Source organism: Aquarana catesbeiana, linkage group LG07 (assembly GCF_042186555.1).
Source record: "Aquarana catesbeiana isolate 2022-GZ linkage group LG07, ASM4218655v1, whole genome shotgun sequence".
In the NCBI taxonomy this organism is placed as follows: Eukaryota; Metazoa; Chordata; class Amphibia; order Anura; family Ranidae; genus Aquarana; species Aquarana catesbeiana.
In genome coordinates this window covers 218,338,078-218,363,469 of record NC_133330.1, presented here as the reverse complement: position 1 = coordinate 218,363,469, position 25,392 = coordinate 218,338,078, and the positions used below count along the sequence as shown (strand labels likewise).

The 25,392-nt window shown below is 42.1% G+C and overlaps 2 protein-coding genes across 2 annotated transcripts in view; one reads left to right on the top strand and one right to left on the bottom strand.

Annotated features, from left to right (window-relative positions):
- TRMT13 (tRNA methyltransferase 13 homolog) overlaps nt 1-17,854 on the top strand; it is a 59,766-nt gene extending 41,912 nt beyond the window's left edge. The window contains exons 6-11 of the mRNA XM_073593057.1: nt 3,212-3,318; nt 5,040-5,207; nt 5,388-5,454; nt 5,541-5,615; nt 12,807-13,191; nt 13,305-17,854. Coding sequence (XP_073449158.1) covers nt 3,212-3,318; nt 5,040-5,207; nt 5,388-5,454; nt 5,541-5,615; nt 12,807-13,191; nt 13,305-13,473 — 971 coding nt within the window. The 3' untranslated portion in view covers nt 13,474-17,854. The remainder of the gene's footprint in view (nt 1-3,211; nt 3,319-5,039; nt 5,208-5,387; nt 5,455-5,540; nt 5,616-12,806; nt 13,192-13,304) is intronic.
- Nucleotides 17,366-25,392, bottom strand: part of LRRC39 (leucine rich repeat containing 39) — a 62,297-nt gene continuing 54,270 nt past the window's right edge. The window contains exon 8 of the mRNA XM_073592012.1: nt 17,366-17,597. Within this exon, the coding sequence (XP_073448113.1) occupies nt 17,366-17,597 (232 nt within the window). The remainder of the gene's footprint in view (nt 17,598-25,392) is intronic.

Below are 25,392 nucleotides of genomic sequence, written 5' to 3'. Positions count from 1 at the left end.
AGTCACTGTGGTGTTTGGCATTGCAGTGTTTCCTGGCGCATTCATTTTTCATCAGACTGCGGCCGCATCACCTTGATCATGCCTGATCTTGGTTGATCGAAGCCTAAGCAGGATCAAACCTGCTTTGTATATAGATGGGAGACTGCCCAAAAATACCAGATGCTATAAGCTTTCCCCACCTGGGTGAGGGGGGCATCTGAGGCTGCTGGGTTTTGAGAGTATCTCAGGCCAGAAAATCTTAGGGCAGCCTCTGAGGTGATTTGTTCCATCTTTAGCCGGCAGAAAGCTGGTAGGTTAAGTGCACCTCTTGGGACTATCCGGGTCTGTCACAGAGTCATCAGTCTTTTGCCTTGCATTTGCTCTTGGAGCAGAAGTTATGGGCTCATTATTTTGAGACAATTAAATGGTAGCAGTTTCAAAGCCAAATAGGGACATGAGGTCTATCTTAAAATCTCAAGCTGCTGAACATTTTTCTGTTTCAGATAGGCTAGACTGTTCAGTGATGACCACTCTGCAAGAGTTAAATTTCGGGGTTAATCATCTGTAAACGCACATCTTCATGTGGCGGTTTGTTTCCAGGCTCATCATGTAATTGCAGTGGAAAGCCGTTTTTTTGTGAATCTTCCCTTTGGGTTGGCCACAGCTCCAGAGGGTTCACAAAGCGTCTAGCCCCAGTGCTGGGCTTGCTGAAGACACCTCCAATACTCTTTACCTCAATCTTTGAGGTAAAGAGTATTGGAGGTGTCCAGGGGTGTCCAGGGGTTCCTTCGATCTATTTCTACAGGAGGAAACTATATTTAGGTCAAAGCACGTTCTCTACATACAGCCCTACCCTGGGTCTCGGTAGAGGTTCATTTTCTGTCTGGAACTTGAAGATCCAGGCATTGCATTGCCGGAAGGCTTTGTTTTCCTGGGGTGTTGCAGAGCAAAGATTGGTGCTTGATATTCTTCCTTTTCAGGAATTTGGAAAATAATAACCACTGATGCCAGACTCTCTAGGTTGACTTGAGGCTGGCTACAGTTCAGTGGGCTTGGTCTCCACAGGAGAGAATACTGTCCAATAGCTTGGAATTTTTGGCCAGTATGCCTTGCTCTGGGTTATAGGACAAACCTGTTTTAGGTTCAATCTGGAAATGCCGCTGCAGGCATACATATATCAACCACCAGGGCAGCACTAGAGGTCATGCGACTCAGGGAGGTGTACCACATTCTGTCAGAGACAGCACCTGTACTGTCCCAATCGCCAATACATATTCCAGGTATAGGATAGTGGCAAGGGGAACTCTGCAGGGGAGTCTACTAGATTCCAACGGTTATATCTCACACCCTAACAGATCCCATTGCTGGTGACCCCTCTTGACTTTTGGGCTATTTTTGTAAGTAGCTTTTCCGTTCAAAGTAGACAATTTGGACATTTCTGATACGATTTTCTCTATTGGCCGGAGGTTCCACATGTATCAATATTTATGATATTCTTTTGTTTTCCTCAGTTAAATTATGCATCCCACCCCTGATGACTGGCAAGAAGCCAAGAAACGCGTCGGGTTCGCAAACTAAGGATGCCCTATCAAGCCTAAATCATATCCCTGACATTTATCAATTTTTTATTGAGTTTTCTCATTTCATGCGATTTTGTGATTTTGATTGGCGATTTTAATTCATGTACTTCTGTTATGAATTGCATATATGTATGTCCATTGATTTGTTTACACTACTGAGTTTCCTTGATTGTTACTGCTAAATATGCGTTTATATCAATTCATGCGATTATGTCTGTATTTATACTACTTTATTGGTACTGTATGCATCAAAATCATGGACTTGACTATCAATTAAATCCAATAATTTTACCTACTCACATGTATTCATTATTATACTTTCAATTGACATGCTTCATTTAAAGTCCCACTTGCCCCTCTCTTTTTTTCTTGACTACTAGATTCCAAGTTCTACAACAGTTTGGGACAGGTGTGTCCAGGATAGGAGTCCCACTGCCAATAGGGGTACATGTTCTGGTAACGCCTTAAGGTCTGCTTCTACCTTATTTGACTTTTTTTCCCCGTTTCGGATTCTGCCCCATCTTTTGCGAAGGATCTGTGACGTGGTAACACTGATATTAGTGTTGGCCGAATTAGCCCAGGGGGGCTTGGTACACAGACATAGCGAGTCTTGCGGGGGTTGCTCCTTGGACACTCCCAGTTCAGCGGGGCCTGATGGTCTTGAGTCCTGTATCTCAGCACTGTTGAGCCCCTGGAAGCCAGCTTCAGGGGGAATTAAATTACAGGACTTGAAAATATTTTTTTTGCCTGGGGTGAAGCCAGGAAGTGGCACCCGCAGAAATATGTGAGTGGGAGATTTTTTTTTTCTTTCTCCAATCGGTACAGGAAAGGAGTTTGGCCTTAAGTACCGTTAAGGGTCAGAGTTCGTCCCTATCCAATTTTTTCCAGGGGCCGTTGTTTCTCACTCCTTGTTTCATACCTCATACAGCATGTAACTTGGACAGTCCCGCCTGTCAGGCCATTCTTGTGTCCTTGGGACTTGAATTGATCTTGACTGTCCTTGCTGAGGCCACTTTTTGAATCAGGGGATTCTGTTGGTCCTTTTATCTCAGAAGGTGGCTTCTTTGGTTGCTATCACTTCACGAAGTGGAGTGTCAGAGTTGGCGGATCTTTCATGCAGGGAGCCATTCTTGGTCTCGTATCATAAGGTGATGTTGCGTTCTCATCCATTTTTATTGCCTAAAGTGGTTTCTAGTTTTCACTTGAATCAGGACATTGTCTTGCCTTTTATTTTTCGCCAAATCCACAGTTGGCAGGGGAAAGATCGCTACCTACTCTAGAGGTAGTTCAGACGCTCTGGGTCTACTTGAGTTGTCGGCACAAGTCAGGAATCCTGGTTTGTGCTGCCAGAAGAGCCCAGGAAGGGCAGACGGCATCCAGGTCGTATATTTAGCAGTGGATCTGCCAGTTTATCAATGATGCCTATGGTTTAAATGGCAAAAAAATAGTAATTACTATAGCTGCTCTGTGTCCTGTGATGTACTCCAAAAAAAGGATTTTACAGGTAAGCTGTAGGAAAAATCATGTTATTACCAACACAAGTTAGACAATGTAACTTAAATAAGTAGTGGGGGGCTTATACATTGCCAAAACAGCCACCATCACACTTTCTGGTTTGTTCAGCAGTTTGTCTTGTTACTATTATCTGGCAGGTCTGGATCCACCACTACCAGACAGAAAATTATGTCACTCTGCATTACAAGAAGCATTGAATGACCCAACAAATGGAGACACTGCCTCCAAGCATCTCAAACAACAGGTATTGCCAATCTAACTGACCCGGAATCTGTATGTGGTTTACATATCTCTCAACCCTTCCAAAATGGGTAGGACCGTCTTGAGAATTCATTGAAATCCCGGTGACTCGTGGATCCAGGCTAAATCCCAGAGCCAGAATGAGTTCTGGTACTGGGTTCCGCCAATCCCCCTGCTGCTAATCCGGCTCTGATCCCGCTGCAGGGGATCAGTTACAGTATCTGCATACAGTGCTCTTCCCCTCTGGTTACTGCCCCCCCCCCCCCCCCCCCAGTGTGCCCCGCAGCACTGCCTGCTGGTGCAGGGAGAGCCACACAGGGGGCTTGGTTCCAGTTGTGCCAAACAACCCCCCCCCCCCCCACTGCTCTGACCCCCTGTGTGCTGCCCCTCCCCCCTGCAGTGCTGGCGGCTTTCCTCCTCTTCCTCCTGCTAGCTGCAACTGCTGAGTAACACAGGAGGAGCGGGTTCGGGGTCCCTTCCATGAATAAACACAGTGATTGATCGGTACCAATTGCTCCTGTGTTTATTCATAACTAAAGCATGGTAAACTGTTTACTATGCTTCAGTTTGTGAATAAATAGAAAGCTGCTCTGTAAAGAGAGCTTCCCATTCGTTTACTGTCCAGTGCAGCTAAGGCTGCAAAGAAAGGGATTGAGGAATTTCCTCAGTTCCTTTCCCTGTCTCAAAAGTGAGGCATCATAAAAAATAAAAAAAAAGTGAGGCATCAGAGGCTGTTTTAGTTCCCCAATAGTGCTGTTAAAAATGTAAAATTGTAAAGACTGTAAAAAAAAAATGTAAAACAGTAATTGCTAAAATAAATAATTAAACGTTTGTTCACATGTGCTTTGATCTCTGAAGAGTGATCGTTCTTCAGAGAGCATTTGACAAGCGATGAGGAGGCGTTGTATTGCCTCCTCGCTGACTGCTTTAACCCTTCAACCCCACACTAGCATGCTGGAACCATGTGGATTGCATTTAAATGGGTCATGTTCAACAGGTATAATTCATGCCGTACCTGCGAAGCAAAGCATTGCAGCCGCAGCATATGTTCATCTGTAGGCGCTGCCTCTGCAGTTAAAAGGGGTAGTGGTTGAGGGACCCAGGGGGTGCCAGATTGTCTCCCCCCTGGTCCTCAAAATTCACCTACCTCCAATTTTTGCCGTAGAGCAATATGCACACCACAGGTTGCTATCCCCCTGAAGTGTCCCTCATTCTCAGCTTTAAAAGTTGGGAGGTATAGGTTTATACTGTGTGTGCTTTTTTCAGACTTCTAAAAGGTAAGTAGTAGACCCCATTCCTTGTGTTGATAATGTAATGATGCTGACTTGGCATTATTATATTTGAACTGTAAAGTATTAATGCTGAGCTCCCCGGCAGGTAAAATCTGAGATTGTAAACAGTAGGAACACCTTGTTACTACTAGTGCAGAAGGGATGTCTGCAGCACACCTTTTAGAATTAAAATCTTTTGATTTCAGTAGGTTTATACATTTTTCAGAAATAACAATTACAAAAACATAAGATAGCCCCTGACCTCCCCAAAATGGGAGGGTAATAGACAAAAGTTTTAGGGTAGTAGTGCAAACATTTTCAAACAACATATCCATAAAGTTAGTGACCCAATATATCAGAAAAAATGGAATTAAAATCCTAATGGTTGGTATCACTTCTCTTCTTGTACCAATTATACAGTTTGTGTAGTCACATGACTATTCTCTTTTTTCAGGCTTCTATTTTGGGTCATTTGGATAGGTTGGGTCTGTTGGGCAAGTCTCACTGCTTTGTGGAGTTTGGAGCAGGTCGAGGGAAGTTATCCCACTGGGTAAACATTGCCATAGAAAATGTTGAAAATGTCCACTTCCTATTGGTAGAGAGAGCCACCACGAGGTTTAAGGTAATTTTTACACCATCTTTTTAATAAAACCAATTCTTATCTTTAGTACCAATTTATATTATGGCACTTTATGATAAATGTGTATGCTATTAGTATATTATTAAATCATATATACAGTATATTGGATTAGAGTGAAATTGAAAGGCATGTTAACCAGCTGTAACCTATGTTTGGCCCAAGGTGGATGGGAAGCAGAAAAATTCCACGTTTGAGAGACTACATATTGACATCCAGCACCTTTCTTTAGGTTAGTAGATTAACAAGGTATAAAGGGATGTGATGGGAAGGAGGAAAGATGAGATAAAAAAAATATATTGAATTGCTTCCTTTCAGATCGAGTCCCCAGCCTTGTCCAGAAACAGCTGCCAGTCATTGGAATTGGAAAACATCTTTGTGGAGCTGGCACAGGTCAGTGGCTCTAAGGACGGGTTGTTAAAGTTGACCTTCAGTCATTTTCATCTTTCCATCTACTAAAGTGGATGTAAACCTGAAAAATGTTTTTTTTTTTTTTTTTATGTCATAATGTGGAGCAGGGATATGCAATTAGCGGACCTCCAGCTGTTGCAAAAGTACAAGTCCTATCATGCCTCTGCCTCTGGGTGTCATGCTTGTGGCTGTCAGTCTTGCTATGCCTCATGGGAATTGTAGTTCTGCAACAGCTGGAGGTCCACTAATTGCATATCCCTGATGTAGAGTATAAGATTTCCTATCATTTGAGCCCAGTCTTGCCACAAAGAGTTAATCCAGCTCTGAGCAATCCTCTTTTATTGTTCAGTGAGATAAATCTTGACAAACAGAGAAAAACTTTTTCAAATACTCCCCCTTGCTGTGAGTGACAGGTGATTTACATATCTCGTGCACTAGCCTAAGAGACATGCATTATTTTTTAATTCCCTCCCCCACTCCTTTCTTCTGCTGCTCTGCCAGGATTGGATGTTCCACACCTCAGCATAATCTCAGCCCTGGCTGCAGACACTGCACTGGTCTGGCGGGGGGGGGGGTTGTTTTTGCTGCTGAACACAGCTATATATATATAGATATATATCTATATATATATCTCTATCTATCTAGTCCCGCATATGTGATTTTATTGGCAGATACCGTATTTATCGGCGTATAACACGTGCCGGCGTATAACACGCACCCCAAGTTTAGGAGGGAATTTTAAGGAAAAAAACTTTTAGGAGTAAAGTTTAAGTAAAAAACTTACATTAAAATGCCCATCAATGCAGCCTTATCGGTGTCCATCTGCAGCCTTTTCAGTGTCCATTGCAGCCTTGTCAGTGCAGTCTTGCCCCAGTGCAGCCGTGCCCCAGTGCAGCCTTGCCCCAGTGCAGCTTTACCCCAGTGCAGCTTTACCCCAGTGCAGCTTTGTGTGATCGCCGCGATCGCGCCGATATACACAGCCGTGTGTAGATTCAAATATTGCGCCGAGACTGCAGGGACTCTGCGGAGCCAAGATACACATAGCCGAGTGTTCTCGGCTATTCTCGGCACAACTCACAGTCACGCCCAGTCCTGCCCTATGATGGACATAACACAGGTCCAATGGTGGGACTGGGCGTGACTGTGAGCGGCGCCGAGAATAGCTGAGAACACTCGGCTATGTGTATCTCGGCTCCGCCGAGTCCCTGCAGTCTCTGCGACATATTTGAATCTACACACGGCTGTGTATGTCGGCGGCGATTGCTGTGATCGCTCCGATCAAACAAAATTGGCGGGGGATCGACCTATAACACGCACCCACGATTTTCCCCTGATTTTAAGGGGAAAAAAGTGCGTGTTATACGCCGATAAATACGGTAATTTGGTTTGCACACAGTGGAATGTGATATTCTTTACCTGTGGCAAAAGTTTGCTCTATTGCTATCATTACACAGAAGGAAATTATTAATTGTATTTATTTTGTATGGTTCAATATATGCTCACAGTTATTCACATATTTGGTGGTACCCTGTGCAATATTAGTAGGTTAATATTAGCACAATTATCTATTTATAATGTGGTGTCAGTTTTTTTTTTTTTTCTTTTTAACAATTTTATTTTTATATCTTTATATACCAGTATTTTTTATTTCAGCCCTGTTGGGGGCTTTGGTGACATGTCAGGGGTCTAAACCGAGACCCCTGACATCTCCCATTTGAGACAGAGAAACGGACAGAGGATAAAGATTCCCCAGTCCTTTTCTCTGCACTGAAGATGAATGGAGGGAAGACAGAGGCTCTTCTCCATTCATAAACTGAGCATAGTAACACACAGGTTACTCTGCTCAGTTATCACAGGACACAGAGCGATCGGTAACAAACGCCCTGTGTCCCATTCAGAAAAGAAAGCCGAGAACACTCGGCTAATTGATATACCGGCCCCTTTCTCCGCTCTCCATTCTAACAGATTCCCCCGCGCCCCCCCTCGCAGCCCGCGGTATAGGAGAGGATTGTAGAGGAAGCCGGCTGCGGGGAACGAGCGGAGGAGGTGGAAGACAGCAGGGGATGTGGAAGACACAGAGGGGGACAGAGGAGTAAGCTTTCTTCTGCACATGCGCAGGAGTAACATGAGCGCGCTCTGCTTCTTCACAGAACACGCCCTGTCACTCCTGCACATGCATTTCAGTCTTCCCTGGCATGAGGCTCGTCCTCGCAATGCTGGCTAGCCAGGGGAGTGTATCGGTGGGCGGAGGAGTCCTCTGATGTCACGACTCCACCCACCGAGCGCCGGGAATGTGAAACGCCCACTAATTCGATATTGCGGGGCAAATTACAGCTGAGGGGGTGAGTAATAAAACAAAACGATACAAGCAGGAGGCATGTATATCATTATAGATATTAACTATGTTAATATCTTGCAATTGATGGTAGTGGGTTTACATCCACTTTAAATCTTCTGCACTTGTGGTTTTAACTTTGGATAGTAAAACATTTTTTTTCTGCCAGTAAATACCTTATACAGCCCACTTCCTGTTTCTTGTCTGGTAAAAAAGCCTAGGCTTATGTCATCATGCACAGCTCTCTCTAACTCTGGTGAGAGTTTGCCAGGAAGACAGGGGAGATGAGTCATAAGCAGGAAGGCAGGGGGGATGAGTCCTAAGAGGGCCAGTGAGAGCTGGAGACATGTGTCTGTGTAAATCCAGGAAGTGAACAGGCAGCAGCTTCAGCTGCCCACAGTTCAAATGGTTGCAGCCCGACTTAGTGGAGGAAGATTTCTGCAGCATATTTGGCAAATACAGAATCACAGTAGATATAAAATAATATGCAAAGTGGTTGGAGGGAAGCTTCAGAATGGCAAAGATGTTTTTATTACAAATTATGTGAGCAGACTGCAGTTTCTCTTTAACTATATTTTCCCTTGCTAAAAAATTAAAGTTGCAGCATGATTTTACATACACTTAATGTATTTTAGCAATATGTAGGTTATTAAAAAAAAAAAAAGTATAGCAAAGCGACCCTAATACTACAGCACTCTCTCTGCCTGAAACCCTTCACTTAACCTATTCCTTTAAATGAGTACTTAACACCTAACCTTCACTCTGACAACCTAATGAGCACTTAACATTTAGGCCCCTTTCACACGGGGCAGAATTCGTCCAAGCGGATCTGCCCACTCTCTGCTGATCCCCGCTGAGCAGGCATGGACACCCCATAGACACCCCACCCCATAGAGAACAATCGGTGGTCTGATCAGGTCCATGAGAAAAATGGACAGGTGGACCCGATTGGTCCGCTGGCGTAAAAGGGGCCTTAGGCTCCATTCTCACATGCTGCGGCTCAATTTTTGCCTGAATTCACACCTGAATCGGACCAGAAGACGCACAGGACCCTTTCAAAATGTGGACCATGGCCACCCCGGAACTGTGTGAAGTGGCTTCATTGAGAGTCCGTCACACTCTCCTATCGTGCAAATTGGATGTGGAGGAAACCCGCATCCAATTCATGTATATATGTGAACTCAGCTTTAATCTTCATTCCAACAACTTTGCTTAACACTAAAAAAATTTTTTAAAAATTAAAAAAAAACCCTAATTCTTCTAAGTTTAGCCTAAATTACAAGCATGAAGATCAGCACAAGAGACATACAGTTAGTATAGAAAATTTCTCCTAAACCAAGAAGAATCAGAACAAGGGACACAACATACTAAATGTAAGTTATGATGCACAGTGGGAATAGAAAACAAATCATTCCCCTTTACAATAATCACATTTTTGTTGCTTTGCAGCCTGAAATAAGACACACAGTTTTTGTATTATCCAGCTGCTATTATTAGTGCAACTTATAACAACTTATAAAAAATTAACTTTGTACATCTAGACTTTGCAATATTTGCCCACTCTTCTTTGCAGAACTGCGCAAGTTTAGCTAAATTTGATGGTGACCACCCAAATAACACCATTCCTACAGTACAGAACGTGGGAATATCCTGTTATGGGGGGGTTTCTCTGCAGCAGGGACTGGAGCACTCGTCGGGATAGTAGAAAAATGGAGGGGGCAAAATACCATCAAATTCTTGCAGAAAATCTGCTGCCCTCTTCCAGAAAGTTGTCAATGGGAAGAAGGTTTACCTTCCAACATGACGATGACCCAAAGCACACAGCAAAAATGATCACACATTGGTTGAAGGAGAAAAAGGTGAAGACTGCAGTCCACAAACAGTCAGCATCAAATTTAACTGAACTGAGCGGTTCTGCAAAGAAGAGTGCACAAATATTGCAAAGTTTAGATGTGCACAGTTAGTAGGGAAATATCCCAACAGACTAAAGGCTTTAATTAAGCAAAAATGTGGTCCAACAAAATACTGATATAAGGGGGTGATGCTTTTTCCAACTCTGTGATTCTATTTTTGAATTCTTATTTTTATTTTTTCTGACATGGTGTTATAAGTTGCACTAATAAATACATCTGGATAGTACAAAAACGGTGTCTGTCTTCATTTCAGGCTGAAAAGCAGAAATGTGATTATTTTACTATACATCATAACTTACATTTAGTATGATGTGTCCCTTGTGCTGATTCTTCTTGGTTTAGGAGAAATTTGTTTCTTTCCTAACCCTCTTCCCGCTGCTATAATCTTCCGGTGCAGTGGTGGTTGATACAACTGAGGGACTGACAGGAAGTCATCAAGAGAACTTGACTAGGTCCCCCCTTTTCCGCCCCACTGTGCTATTCATAGAAGCCATACTACAGCATATATGAATGACACAGGATCTCTGGATGGAGGAAGCGGAGCTACGAATCACCCACCTGTCCCCTGTTGACAGATTGTCTATAACACTTAAACCTAGTACACACGGGCTGAATGCCGGACGATCTCAGTCGATTCAATAAGAAACGTCCGACATTCGGCCTGTGTGTATGGCAGCGAGTCCAATAACCGTTTGGCCGGCTTTTGTTGGACGAGCATGCTGGAAAACCGGCAGCCAATGGCTGAGAGCGCTTACCGGACTGTTCTGGTGTAGGGCTGTCCCCCTGTCAGAACACAATAGCTCAGCAGGTGAGATCACCATACTAACATTGGATTGTTAGTACAGCAGCTCCAATCTGAGCTGTCAGTTTTTTTTCGTTCAACCCAGTGGTTGTAGTGTGTATTAGGCTTAAGTGTGGTTTTTGGCTGCTATATCCTTTCACTACTAGCTGCATGAGTCACTAATGACATTTTTTTCAGGACAGAAGGCAAACCTTGGAGACAGTCCGCACCCCCCTCCAGCACACAGCAGGTGATTGACAGCCTTAGCTGTGCATGTTTCCCTTTAAAACTGTGTAGAGGGGGTGTGTCCATTCCCTCCACTCAGGTCACAGATTAAACTCGGCTCTCTGGTTTGTGCTGTGAGTGTGTGGCACCAGATCCTCACCTCCTGACATCTGGAAGCTGGGAAATACCCTTTGATCTGTGTACTTTAGAAGGCTGTAGAGGAGAGAGGGATGCAGATCAACAGGTACAGCTTATGTAGGTGGATATGCTTAATCACTGTGTATCAGCTGAGGTTACTCTCTTTAGTCGGTATATGTAGGGGGGGGGGGGGGGGTTATTATCACTTTAACATAGCTAAGCCCTAACAGATCACTAACCCCTTGTTCAGCAAACCTGCCTTGTTCTGCTATGGGAAGAGCCAGTTCAAATCCTCATACAACAATACCTATCAACATTGTGAGACTACTGATCCAACATTTTATACACTTTTTTTCTTAATGGCTTCGTAAGGACTGTTGGTACAGTCTCCAGCAGATCTCCACTTTATTTTTCTCCCCCTGCAACCTATAACAAAAAAATGATTCCAAGATGCTACTTACCCTCCCCAAACCCCAGCACTGCCCAGTGTCCTCCTCCACCGCTGTCTTACAGGTGGAATTCAGTACACTTTCTATGAGCCCAGGCTGTTAAGAACATTCATTTCGTACCAAATTGTATTGTAACTGTAATGTCTGCCTAAATTTTTTAACGCACTGCGCAAACTGTTGGCGTTATATAAATCCTGTATATTAATAATAATTACACCCCCCAATCCCAGTGTGAGACACTACACACGCCCACAGGACAATCGGTGCTGTTATTTTCAGTATTTAGAACTGGGGCAGAAAAGGAAGGACCCCAGGCCATCACTTCACTGCCCATGAGATTGCTGGAAAAAAGTATGCATAAGAGGAAGAAAAAAAGTGCAGGTTTAAAGTCAAATCTGCTTTAAAGTCTAGAGCTACATACTTGGCAAACCTCCCTAAGGCAATTTTTGTATTTTGTAGTTCCAAATGATCATGATGTGTGCCAGCGCAAAAAAAAAGCCCACACAAAGTTGAGGTGAATGTTATTGAAAGGGAAATTTCAATATAAAATGAAGAAGACATAACAAGAAGCATGCAGCTGCACATTTGACATTACTTCTCCCAGAAAATGAAGAAATAATAAATTAATTTAAAAGGAAAAATCCACTGCACTAGAAAAACAAATGACATAAACCCAATTTATTCAGAGGGTAAATTATATCAATAACAGCATGACAAAAATATGAAGTGCACACAAAGTTGCAAATAAAATTTAAAAGGAAAACGTTAAAAACAAATACCAAGATTCTTTAAAAATATGCAATAGCTATTAAAAAAAAATCTTTAAATGTAGGTCATAAGTCCACTAACGATGGATATTTGTTCCAATGTACTTAAAGTGCACCTTGCATTTTCTGGGAGCACCGCAAATTTAAAAAAAATTATATAAAAGAAAAAAGTAACCTCAAAACCTGGCTTCTGGCTGCTTCCTGAAAGCACCATGGACATCACTATGCCTTACCACTGCCTCCTTGGAAAAGCTGATCAATTCAAATCTTGCAAGACTGCACTCCCATACAGTGATTCGAGCGCCTGTACTTAATATGTTAGCAGCTTTTTGCCTTCTTAAAATGACAGCATGTCCTTTAAGTGTATCTGTAGCAGAATGTATTATGGTCTGGCCCTTTGGTACTATTTATTTATATACTGTGTGTGTGTGTGTATGTATATATCTCTTCTTGATAATACAAAACAGGACTATTCTTACCGTGACAATTATTGATTCCTGTAGTGTTTTTTTAGTGAGAACATTTTGTTCTGCTTCTAAACCTCTACTCATTTGTTAATTTGTAGATTTGGGTCTTCGCTGCCTTGTGCAAAATTACTCTAATCTAGTGAAGGAACCACAGTATAAGTGCCTCAAGGTGGATCCTGGAGAACTTGAAGACAACGCAGAAGACAAAGCAATAAACACTTGTCCAGTCAAAGGGATTGTTATTGCCCTTTGTTGTCACCACCGTTGTGACTGGCACCAGTATGTGGGCAGAGATTTCTTTCAGAAGCTAGGACTAGGACAGAGGGAATTTGGAGTTTTTCAGCGCATGTCAAGCTGGGCAACCTGTGGTTCCAGGACAGCAGGGCAGATTTTAATCGAGAATGAGAAAAGAGAACCCGAGGAGACAGAAGAGCATGACCTAGACCTGAAATACACAGACTGCAGTTTAGAGGGAGTACAAGGGTATGTTAACCCTTATGTATGATTATTATCTTTTTATCATTTTTTTTTCAAGAAAAAATGCAATATGCACATATGACTGTACAAAAGTCCTGTCTTTTTTTTCTGTTTTCCAGGCTGGCTTTGACTGTTGAGGAGAGAGAAAATTTAGGACGTCTTTGCAAACTGCTCATAGATCACGGACGTCTAGATTACTTGAACAGTATGGGCTACACTGCTAGTCTTGAATATTACACAGAGCCTGAAGTGTCGTTAGAGAATGTCCTGTTGATAGCAGTACCTTGATTGTAAAGCAAAAACTTTTAAATAACTGTAGACTGTTCACAAATTTTTACCTTGTTATTATTGCCAGCACATCATCCAGGATGTAGAAAAAAAAAAGTCCAATTTTTTCTCTTAGCAATGAAAATTTTCTTTCTGCTAAGTAGATGAAAGCCCTTTGAGGAATTCCAGGATCCTGAGCATATACACAATCAAAGTTCCTGCTACTAATCCAGCTTTGAAGTCTTTATTGAAGAATCCATTGTAGTGTCTGAAATACATAACACTGTTAACCTAAGCTCCTCTAAAGCAAATATTACTAGGTCCTGTGGACACATTTCATGTCCCTATTTTGGCTTTTTATTGTAAAAGACCTGCATTGTATTCTAAACTTTTTAGGTAATGTATGACATAGTCACAGATTTACAGGTGGTGTTGTAATGACTGGAATGCAACACTTATAGATGCCACTGTCTGGAGCTCCAAACACAGCCTTGTGAGATGTTCACAGACAGCACAGAGGCCCTGCCCGGTAGCACACTTCTAAATGGGATTGACAGTAAGCATTCTGCATCAGCCAATACAGAAAAACTATAGTTGCTGCCTATGTTAAAGCACACTCCTGAATGCAGCCTCTGTGCTGTCAGGTGACATCTCCCAAGGGTCTGATGGGAGCTGACCAAGCCTGATGGCACAGTAGCCAGGGATGGGGGAGCATCAGCAGGCAGACATAAAAGGAAACCATCCAACAAAACCCAGGAGTGTCAGATTCTTGTTAACTCTGGAAATACAAAATACTTTTTCAAGAGAGAGGAAGCAATATTAAACACAATGCAAATATTTTACAATGAAGTGATCAAATTGCAATATGAAGTCAGGTGACAAGAGTCTATTTGAAGGCAGGAGACAAAAATGGAAGCAGAAACTGCTGAACTCTGAAAAGTTACCTAAAAAGCCAGAGGTCACTGTGTGCATTTTTGTGCCAGATCAGTTACCTGCATGTCAAAGTAATATACAGTGAAAGCCAGGCAACTAGCATTTTCAGAAAGAAAGTAAAAAAATAAATAATTTTCACTGACCTAATTCTTAATACGATTGCCACATCTACTACATAATAGTTGTATAACTGCAGATGTCTATCTTACTACCATGGCTATAGATGCAAGGAGACCTTAGTGTGTGATGCCCATGGTAAAGCCACACTTCTGGCCTAATGTGCTTTAATCTGCCTGGAGGAGGTATTACTGCATTTATGTATTTAGGGCTAACTTCATAATGGCTTAAAAAACAAGCATAGTTAGGTTTGATTTCCATTCTTTTCCTGTATCTGCATGTATGCCATTATATCTACGCTATGATGAAGTTGTAACACAGTCGTAAAAAGTCTAAAATGTGACTTATTTCAGGGTCCAGAAAAGAAAAACTTTTATTGTACAGAATGGGGAAAAGGTAGTAGCTGCAGAGGTAGATAGAGAACCATCAGTGGGAAAAGGCCTTATGGCAACCTTTGGAAAGATATGCAGTTTCCCAATCCACCATGCAAGAAAGATATTATACATTTGGGTCAGTTCAATTTGATCAACACGTATGTGATGTTACACACCAACCAAGACCCACTAAAGATGGCAGTTAACTATGGCAGATGGAGTCCAAGGAAAGGACATGACACAGAGCTAAAACAAGCAAATCGGGGGCAAGACAGGCTACTAGGGGCAAAAGACTAGAGACTGATAAAAAAGCATATATATACAGATTTGAACACTAAAACTGTGCCAATTACTGTATAAAAAACATAAATTTTATGCCAGACAATAAAATCTAGAAACAAAGTCCCCTTAGAACTGATATCAGAATCCTAACTTATGGAAATACTGTACCCAAATGGGAGAATAGAGACTGCCCATGGTGCAGAGGTCAAAGAAAATCCTGAGCAGAGATAAAAAATTACCTACCTAACTACCTGGAAGAAAAGTGATGATTGTTACTGGATAATCTGGGCTGTCCAGAAAATCTGAAGAAAAAGATACAGGTGTGCAGACATTACAAGATGCCCCAAATCCCCCCCCCCCCCTAAACATCTCTGATCACAAGTGCACCATTAATGAACTTGTACCAAGGAAATATGGGAGTGCCATAGCTAACTACATTCTGCAAATTCTAGTTAGTTAAAGTGGAAGTAAACTATCGTCTCTGACTTTTTCCTTTAGGTAAGCCTTACCTATAGATAGTGTAAACATCTCCTAAACATGTACCATTTAGGAGATATTCACTGTACATGCAGCCAGTGATATCACAGGAGCTATGTGGGTAGGGCTTAACCCAAAGTATAGCTTATACTTGGGTAGGACAATTTAAAGTTAAAAAGCTGACCGGTTCTCTTTAAAGGTGAACTCCAAATTTGAAAGACACAAATTGATGCAGCTCTGCATTCATTAATAAGTCAATCCATTTATTTATTTTAATACAGTTAGGGGTGTATTTATAAGACCACCTTTACACAGCGTCGGCTCTGTTGGAGTCTGCCTGCTCAGCGGGGGAATCTGTCCACTCTGAGCAGGATGTAAACGGACCGATTGTCCGTTTACACCCACCTGCCATCCGATCCACCAGACGGATGGGGAACGATCCCCATTCATCTGTTTTTAGCGCATCAGATGTCGGCGGTTGTCAACCTTCACATGAACGTTGACACCCGACTGCAGGGTCCAATCAGGACTGCCTGAAAAACTGGCAGGCGACCCGATTGGTCTGCTAGTATGAAAGGGGCCTAAAGCAGTGAAAGTTTGTGAACCCAACAAACTTTCACTGCAGGTGAATCTTCCCGTTGCATGTGTTTTTAAATGTCAATGATTGATTCATTTTCCAGTAAATGTTTGAAAGTCACATTCGCTGCCTTTTAAACATGCCCTTCAGTGTAAGTACCTGAGGTAATGTGCAGCACTCAGACAGGGTGAAGGTTGCTGCATGCACATGTGCTGACATGCACAAGCTAACAGGAGGAGAAAGCAGAATGAGCAGAGTGGTGGAATCAGCCAACTACTGCTGTTATTTTAATATCCAATGAGCAGGCTGAGGGCAAGGAGGTGATACCACTATATTCCTTAAGTGGCTCAGTTGCTAGGCTTAAAAGTGTTAAAAGCTTCCTGCAAAAAAAAAAAAAAAAAAAAGGATTAATGCTTACCCTTGCACCACCAGTCTTTCCTGGTGCCTCCATGGCAGCATACCTATGCTACCATGGATAGGCTCCAGGAAAAGAAAATTACAGTAAGTGTGATACAATTTTCTGTTTTCGCTACTCTTTCTGAAAAATCTGTAGTATGAGAGTGTCAGAAGCCTGGTTCCTCTCTGTACTCTACGGCTATAACAAGGCACAAGAGTGATGTAAGGGGCATTATAGAGAACCCTCAGCACACAGTGTATCTGATTAAAAAAAAAAAAGCCAGTGTAGCACTTGAAGACTGCCGAGATCATCAGTGTGGGAGAGGAAGTACAAGTCCTCATTCACACTGTGGAGTGTACCATGTGAATAAGTGCCGTGTTTATGCAGGCAGCGTACAGACAGCCTATATTACTCTATAGGGACGTAGTGGCTGTATGAACATTCATCCTAATGTGTCAGATGTGCAGAGATGGGTGAGTGATCCCTAATGCACACAGTGTGTGTTTGGGGCAATTCACCCTTCCCTGCATGCCCATCACATGGGACATGTGGCTGTGTCCTCATGTGGTAATATAAGCTGGCCGAATGAGGCCTAAACATTATTATTTGCAGGTAAGCCTTTTTAAAACTTAAGTCAAACAATTGCTTTAAATCTTAGGACTGAACGGACATAAATGCAAATGCTTTGGCTTCTTGTAAAAATTATATTTGTGTATTTAAACATTTGCCTGAAGTTCAGCTGTAAATAGAAATTTTCTAATAGTAAATAGCATTATCTCTGTGAGGCCGCAAATACAAAAGGAAGATTTTAAATGACAGACTGAAGGCCATTGTGGGACAAATACCTGAGTTGTTGCATTTTAAGATCTCCTGAATATAGGCATGCATGAACTGTAGGCCAAACAGTTCTCTCTCATCCTCCTCTTCTTCATCACTGGGTGGTAGAGTGATCTGAAGCTCTAATGGGTTATCCCTGAAATTTACAAACCTGAGAACATAATGGTATATTAAGTTATTCAGTTTTACAATATTCTTCAATAATTTGGGATATATTTAGGTTATAACTATACAGTATGTTTGTAAAGTCAGACATTGGCTAGTATTACCAGAATTCTGGCTGAACACCTACAAGGAATAATGTATTTTGTATAATGTTCCTTCTAAAGTGATCAGGACTGTTTTGTTACAGTTTAACTACGTTGTTCTGTTCCCTTTCTGTAATAAAGCCTTCAGATTTTCTTCTAACCATGTATATATTCTAAAAATGATTTTTATTTCTTCAAATTTGCTTGCAATTGTTTGTGGACTCCTCTACTGTTCATCATAGCATAATGGAGCTTGGCATGTATAATTACTTATATTGTTACCTGAAAATTGGTGGGGGTGTTCACCTGCCATAGTGGGAAACATACAGTGAGTGGTAGTTATGTGTTCAAAAACACTTTATTAACACAAGTGGTGAAGGGTGTGGTCATCTGAGCAATTTCATAAGAATAGAGCCTCTGCATTTTTGCTGAGTTTTGGCCGCACACAAACTGGCTGCACTGTGCTATGTATGCTATGGCTGCATACAAACTGGCTGATCATGTGCAGCCTGCACATAATCAGCCAGTTTGTATGCAGCCATAGCATAAAGTGTTGCTGCATCAAAAACGCAGCTTGCTATCTGCCCCTGGCTGCCTGTGTGAATACAGCCTAAAACTGCTGAGAAAAAACACTTTTCCTAATAGTGAACTGCAAAAGGGCACTGCCCAATGCACAGTACTTCAAACCTTGAACTGGGTGGGTTACAGCAGCAGAAGGCCATAACCGGGGCATCACTAAATGGTGGACCGGGGGCCAAATTCGGACCGCAATGCATTCCCATTTGGACCGCTGCAGTACCGCCATTTAGCAGCCTTCCCCCTTGCCGTCACTCTGTAATCCTCACAGAGCTGATAGCAGGAGATGAGACAGTTTTGGATGGAGGGTGGAGCTGCCAGAGGTTGACAAGCAGGGGATTGGCTGCTAGGATGCTAGTGCCTCCTTCAAATCTGTGTAATGGCGATGTTGCAGGGAGTGAGGATACTAGTATGAAAAGCTGAATAGGAGCTGAGGAGTGTGTGTGCTGAGGACAGTAATATGGGGGGGGGGGCTGAGGACATTGAAGGGGAGTTGCAGAGGGCTAAGGACTGTGATGTGGTGGGGGGGCTGAGGACTGTAATGTGGGGGGGACTTATGATTGTAATGTGGAGGGAGCTGAGGACATTACAGTGGGGGACTGAGGACTGTAATGTGTGTGGCGGGGGGGGGGGCTGAGGACATTAAAGTGGGGGACTGATTATTGTAATGTGGAGGAAGCTGAGGGCATTAAAGTGGGGGGACTGAGGACTGTAATGTGTGGAGGGAGGGGGGGACTGAGGACAATAAAGTGGGGGGCTGAGGACTGTAATGTGTGTGTGTGTGAGGGGGAGGGTGGGGCGACTGATGATTGTAATGTGGAGGGAGCTGAGGACAATAAAGTGGAGGACTATAATGTGTGTGTGTGTGTGGGGGGGGGGGGGCTGAGGACATTAAATTGGGGAAGGCTGAGGACTGATGTGGGAGGGCTGAGAAATGTAATGCGGGGGCAATGAGGACAGTAATGTGAAGGGAGCTGAGTATAGTAATATGGGGAGGCTGAGGACTGTAATGTGTGGGGGGAATGTGGGACAGTAATGTTGGGGGATAATGTAAATAGGGGCAGAGGACAGTACTGTCAGGGGGTTGATGTGAAGGAAGTGTGAGAACATTACCTTGGAAGCGGGTGATGTAAAGGGGGACCTGAGGACACTCGTCAAGAGGGAGGGGATTCTGATGTGTAGTGGGGACTGGGAATGCGAATATAAGAATGGGTTCATATCTGTGCATGTGCATTAGGTACACACGTTGTGAGTAGGTCAGCCCATTTTAATGGGCTGCACTACCCGCAAAAAACACAGTGAAAAGAAGTCCTTGGCCCTTTTTTTTTTTTTCCAAAATAGCACCGCACCAAGCCACATGGTGCTGCAGCAACGTGCGCTTTGGCACATGCGAAAAGGCGCCACGAGTACTGACATGATATTCGGACCTATGCTGGAAGAAAATTTTGCTGCCCGGAACTCGGTGAATTTTAATTTAATACCCTAACCACTGCTGTCAGCTAACAACAAGAAAATCAGGTTACAGTGGAACATAGAAGCCCAAAAATTGGATGACTGAAGATAGGGAAAACAGTAACAATTTCTGCAGCAACATGTAAGGTCAGAATTTGGGATACACAGTATTAATCCATGTCAAAGAAAAAAAAGGGAATATTTGGGACTTTAAATGAGACGCAACGGGGAATATTGCGACTCCATCCCTGGTTGCTTTTGCAAAAAAGAGGGGGGGACTTTAGATGAGGTGTGTGGGGTAGAGCCTGACAAAACCATATACATATGTAAAACATTTTATTCTTTATTAGACCAAAGATAGGGCATGGATCAACCCATATAGAGGCAGAATAGCGCATTGGCATTTAAAATACAAAGTATCAACATACATATTGAGGATAGTCACCAACATGACACAGAAAGTAAATATTATACATCACAGTCTCCCAAATGGAGTAGGCATACCATTATGTCAGGGTGGTAGAGCAATAAAAACCATCTAGAATCATGAATATGAGATGGATGCATCAAAAAAGGCTTTATGACGTTTCGTGGACTTCTATCCACTCATCAGGAGCAAGTGCATCCATATACTAAAAAGGGGAGTCACCAACATGACACAGAAAGTAAATATTATACATCACAGTCTCCCAAATGGAATAGGCATACCATTATATCAGGGTGGTAGAGCAATAAAAACCATCTAGAATCATGAATATGAGATGGATGCATCAAAAAAGGCTTTAAGACGTTTCGTGGACTTCTATCCACTCATCAGGAGCAAGTGCATCCATATACTAAAAAGGGGATAAAGAAATCACCATTATAGTTTGATATAACCACAGACTGGAGGGGTAAAGGGATTAAAGATGATGAACAAATAAATGGTCATAACTGAAAGTACTCACATAAGAGCTGATACTAAGCCATACGATACCACCTGCCGGAGGTCAGCCAGATAATTATGTCCAGCACGGAAGCTGAGGAAAGGACCCAGGCATGGATCAGGAGCACACACGCAGTCCCCCAAAAAAAGTGTGTATGGAAAAATCTTGATGTAACTGTGGATGGGATTTCTGTATTGTATGCAATAAAGTAAGTGGTTTGTTACCATATTGGTATCAATAAAAAGAAATGTCATACAGAGTAGACCCATCACCACAGTATAGAAGTATATTGTGGAGCATATCAATAAGGTGAATAGAATGAAAAAATAGGGTGTACATATAGTAAGAATAGGGAAGAGCAAATGAGATTCCTGAAATCAGGAGAAATTAATGAAAACTAGAAGAAAGAAATATTAGTAATACTTGTTATGGAGGAATTTAAGAATAAATCAAGAGCTTGCTATGTATTTACCCATGTAGGTCCTAATGCAATATGAACCAAAAATGGAGTGCAGTGTGGGACTGCTGAGAAAAGGTCACTGAAGGGGACTAGCAGGGTGAGCCAAGCGGCCAGGGTCCCATCCAGCGTCACACTGGCATGACAACAAGGGAGAGACAGCACGGCAACAGCCGGACCTACTCACCATGTGTCAGCCAAGCTGAAATAGCACACGCCTGCGTGAAGGGACGCCCACTGGGTGTCGCACACATGGAGTGGAAGGTATGGCGCCGATGCACGGTGAAATCGCCCGCCCCATCCCCATAATGTGTGGGAAGGAGGGGAGAGGGAAGGCTTGCAGCATGCATCGCAGCTCCCGTGCAAACAAAACACCGGTCAACCTGTCGGCTGCAGAACACACTAAACCAATTCAGCTCAAGGGAGTAGAGACAATTACAGCAGCAGTGTGTCCATCAAAATCAGCTGTGTTCAATGTGGTATATAGTAACTTGACCACTAGGGGTCAGATACAAGGAAGTGAAGGCTCTTGAACCACACACACCTCCATCCCTAATCAGTATCAAAGAAAAAAAAGGGAATATTTGGGACTTTAAATGAGACGCAACAGGGAATATTGCACCTCCATCCCTGGTTGCTTTTGCAAAAAAGGGGGGGGGGGACTTTAGATTAGGTGTGTGGGGTAGAGCCAGACAAAACCATATACATATGTAAAAAATTGTATTCTTTATTAGACCAAAGATAGGGCATGGATCAACCCATACACACGCATAATAGCACATTGGCATATAAAATACAAAGTATCAACATACATATTGAGGATAGTCACCAACATGACACAGAAAGTAAATATTATACATCACAGTCCCCCAAATGGAGTAGGCATAACATCATATCAGGGTGGTAGAGCAATAAAAACCATCTAGAATCATGAATATGAGATGGATGCATCAAAATAAGCTCAACAACGTTTCGTGGACTTCTATCCACTCATCAGGAGCAAGTGCATCCATATACTAAAAAGGGGATAAAGAGAATCCTTAAAAGATGACACATCTTCGGAGAGGGGAGGAGGAACTGACTGGGATGGACGTGCAGTGAGTTCGCTCCTCTGGCCCAGGTAATCAGCTGTAGCAATTTTCAAATGATTCCCTAGACCTTCCTGGACCTCCCATGCAACACGCTGCTCAATCAATCACCTAAATCGTCTGCTTCTAATGTCTTTGTGTGGGGCTGAATGGGAGCACTACTGAATCTGGAAATCCCTGGTGAGCTAGGGTGATCGTCTGATTCTTACCTGAAGACCCTTCGGGGTACACAGGCTGTGTGGACGGGTGAATACGGAATGAGGAAGTGGTGAGAGTGAGCGGTCAGATCCGAACCTCACCAGGAAAGCACGAGTGGAGCCGAGTCCCACCGAACCCCATCGAGCTTTGCCAGATACAAGTGGGGAGTTGAACCTCACGGACCGAATGGAGAGACGCGGAGAGAGTGACGATGTGCCCATACGGAATCGAGTCCCACTGATAGCAGAGAGGAGGATACCCTGTAACCGGCTGAACCCTGAAATATTTCTCAAGAAGCCTGGATATCTGTCGCAGGGAGTAGTTTGGCTTTTCCCATGTGCATATAGGGATTACCACCAAAGCTACTAAGAGGTATGGGACCCCGATAAAAGTAAAAGGTAAAAGGCGGCTTTTATATATAAATATCTGATGAACGTTTTTCTGGATTAGATTCAGCATAAAAGTAAAATCACTTGTGCTCTAACAGACTCTAGATGGAGACTATACAGATCAGTGGAGATAAGATCTAATGGAAATATTAACATATGTATAAAGATTGATGACATTTTTGAAAATACATGACTGCATATAAGGATAGTAATATCAACGGAAACTAAACTTCTGCTCTATGTTGAATTAAGAAGGGGGTATATGTGAGAGCTATACTCCCTTATTGTTAAAAATTCTAAGTAGAATATGCCTCCTAAAAGCACGCATCCCCAGAAAACAAAAAGGGGATCATCAGGGGGGACAACTAAGAATCCCCACAAACCTGCATCTGCACAAAAGTCTGATATTAAAGGTTTTTTCCAACAATCACAAGATCAACAAAATAGCTCTACTTTAACTGAACTAAATTTTTAATCTCCAGTTAGAGAAATAGAGCACAGAACAAGTAACAGCCCCAGAGATAACACACACCATCATACGATGGATATGGAGGGAGCAGAAGGTGGCCCCATATGGGATCTACAGGCATATATAAAAACTCTACCAACTAGAGAAGATATGGACAAATATATACACAGACTGGAATCCTCATATAAGTCTGAAATACAAACATTGAAATCATCTTTGACTGACACACAAAATAGGATCATGGACATTGACATTAAAATGGCAGCTATGGATCAAAAATTGTTATTATTAGAAGAGAAAAAGTTAGAACACGATCGATATTTAAACTACATAATAAATACCACTGATGACCTCGAAAATAGAAGTAGACGAAACAATATAAGAGTTAGAGGTCTTCCAGAAACTGTGAAAACAGAAAATCTAAAGAAAACTCTCCAAGGTATATTTAACTCATTGCTAGAACGCCCAAGTGTGACTGAACTTGAGATCGACAGAGTCCACAGAATCCAAGGTCTTAAAGTCTATGATTCAAGAAAACCTAGAGATGTGATATGTAGAGTGCACTTCTTTTAGGTCAAAGAAAGCATTATGGCAGCGGCACGGTTGCATCGGGATTTTGAATATGAGGGTGCACAGTATTTTTGCAGGACTTGTGAAGGTATACGTTGATAAGAAGAAAAGCAGTGAAACCATTATTGGATGTGTTAAGGGAAAAGGAAATCCTATATAGATGGGGTTTTCCCTTCCAGATCATTGTTCATCAAAATGGCCAAAAAATTATTTTTCGAAACATTGAAGATCTTCCAGAATTTTTGAATCATTTGCAACTGCCTTTAATCGATTTGCCGGCTTGGCCACATCCATATCAGGGATTTGATCGGAGAAAATATAGAGGAGGATAGAAGGGGGAGGTGGTGGGTGGGAGGAATGGGGGCGTCTTTTTTTTTTTTTTTTTTTGTGTATTATACCAACACACTATATATTCGGTGAATATGCACTAATATTGTAAACACATTTTTTTCCTTTTCCCTTTTTTTTTTTTTTTTTTTTTTTTTTTTTTGAACATGTACTTTTTGAATAAGAATGAGATAGTGAAATAGATTATATATTCATATGCTAATGGAAGTTTTTTTATGCACTTTAGGAATAAGTATGAGATTGCGATTGATCATATGTTATATGCTAAAAGTATGTTTTTGATAATTTTTACATTTGGCACTAAGGATATACGGGGATATAATGGCTATGTATATGTACCAACACTAGATATTTGAATGGTACATAAACTGATTAGGTTTGGTAAGGGTTTGGGGGGTTTGTGGTTTTTCTTTTTTTTTTTTTTTTTTTTTTTTCTCTTTTACTGTACCAACACTATATATTTTGTGGATATGCACTAATATGGTAAACAGAATTCTGTTATGTTATATATCACATTTAAAGGTATGTTTTTGATCATTTTTACACTTGGCACAATTGATACACGAGGATATAATGGTTATGTATATGTACCAATATTAGATATTTGATTGGCACTAAAGGCGGTTTGGTTGGGGAAGGGTTTGGGGGTGTTTTTTTTGTTTTGTTTTTTTCTGTATTAACACTATATATTATATTTTGTGGATATGCACCAATATGGTAAACAGAATCTTGTTGGGTATAGGGGGAGAGTGGGGAAATGGAAGGGGAAGTATAATATAAGGTCAAAATGGGAATATTGGACATACAAATGAATCAAATGTTATACTGTGGGATTTTAGAACAATAAGGGACATGCGACTTGTTGATTTATTATATATTCTTGGTAACATGATGAGATTGTAGGGTTTAGGAAGGAAAGGACATATTAATTCGTTAGGGGTTTCCCCATCCCCTCCCTCCTTTTTTTTTTTTTTTTTTTTTTTTTGGGAATCATTCTCTCTCATAATCAAATATAGCCTGGGCTAGGCACGTTCTATCCTGGGGGGATCCCCTCTCATTCCCCAATCTAGGGAACTTAGTAAGGTCAGACTCAAAGGAGTTGAGTAGGTAGTGAGTGGATAGGCTTGTGTGATTGGATTCAGTGGTGTGAGTGAGTGCTAGTTGTAGATTATAGGGGTAGGTTAGAAAGGGAAGGGGTGTTCTTTTTTTTGTTTTTTTTTATGGA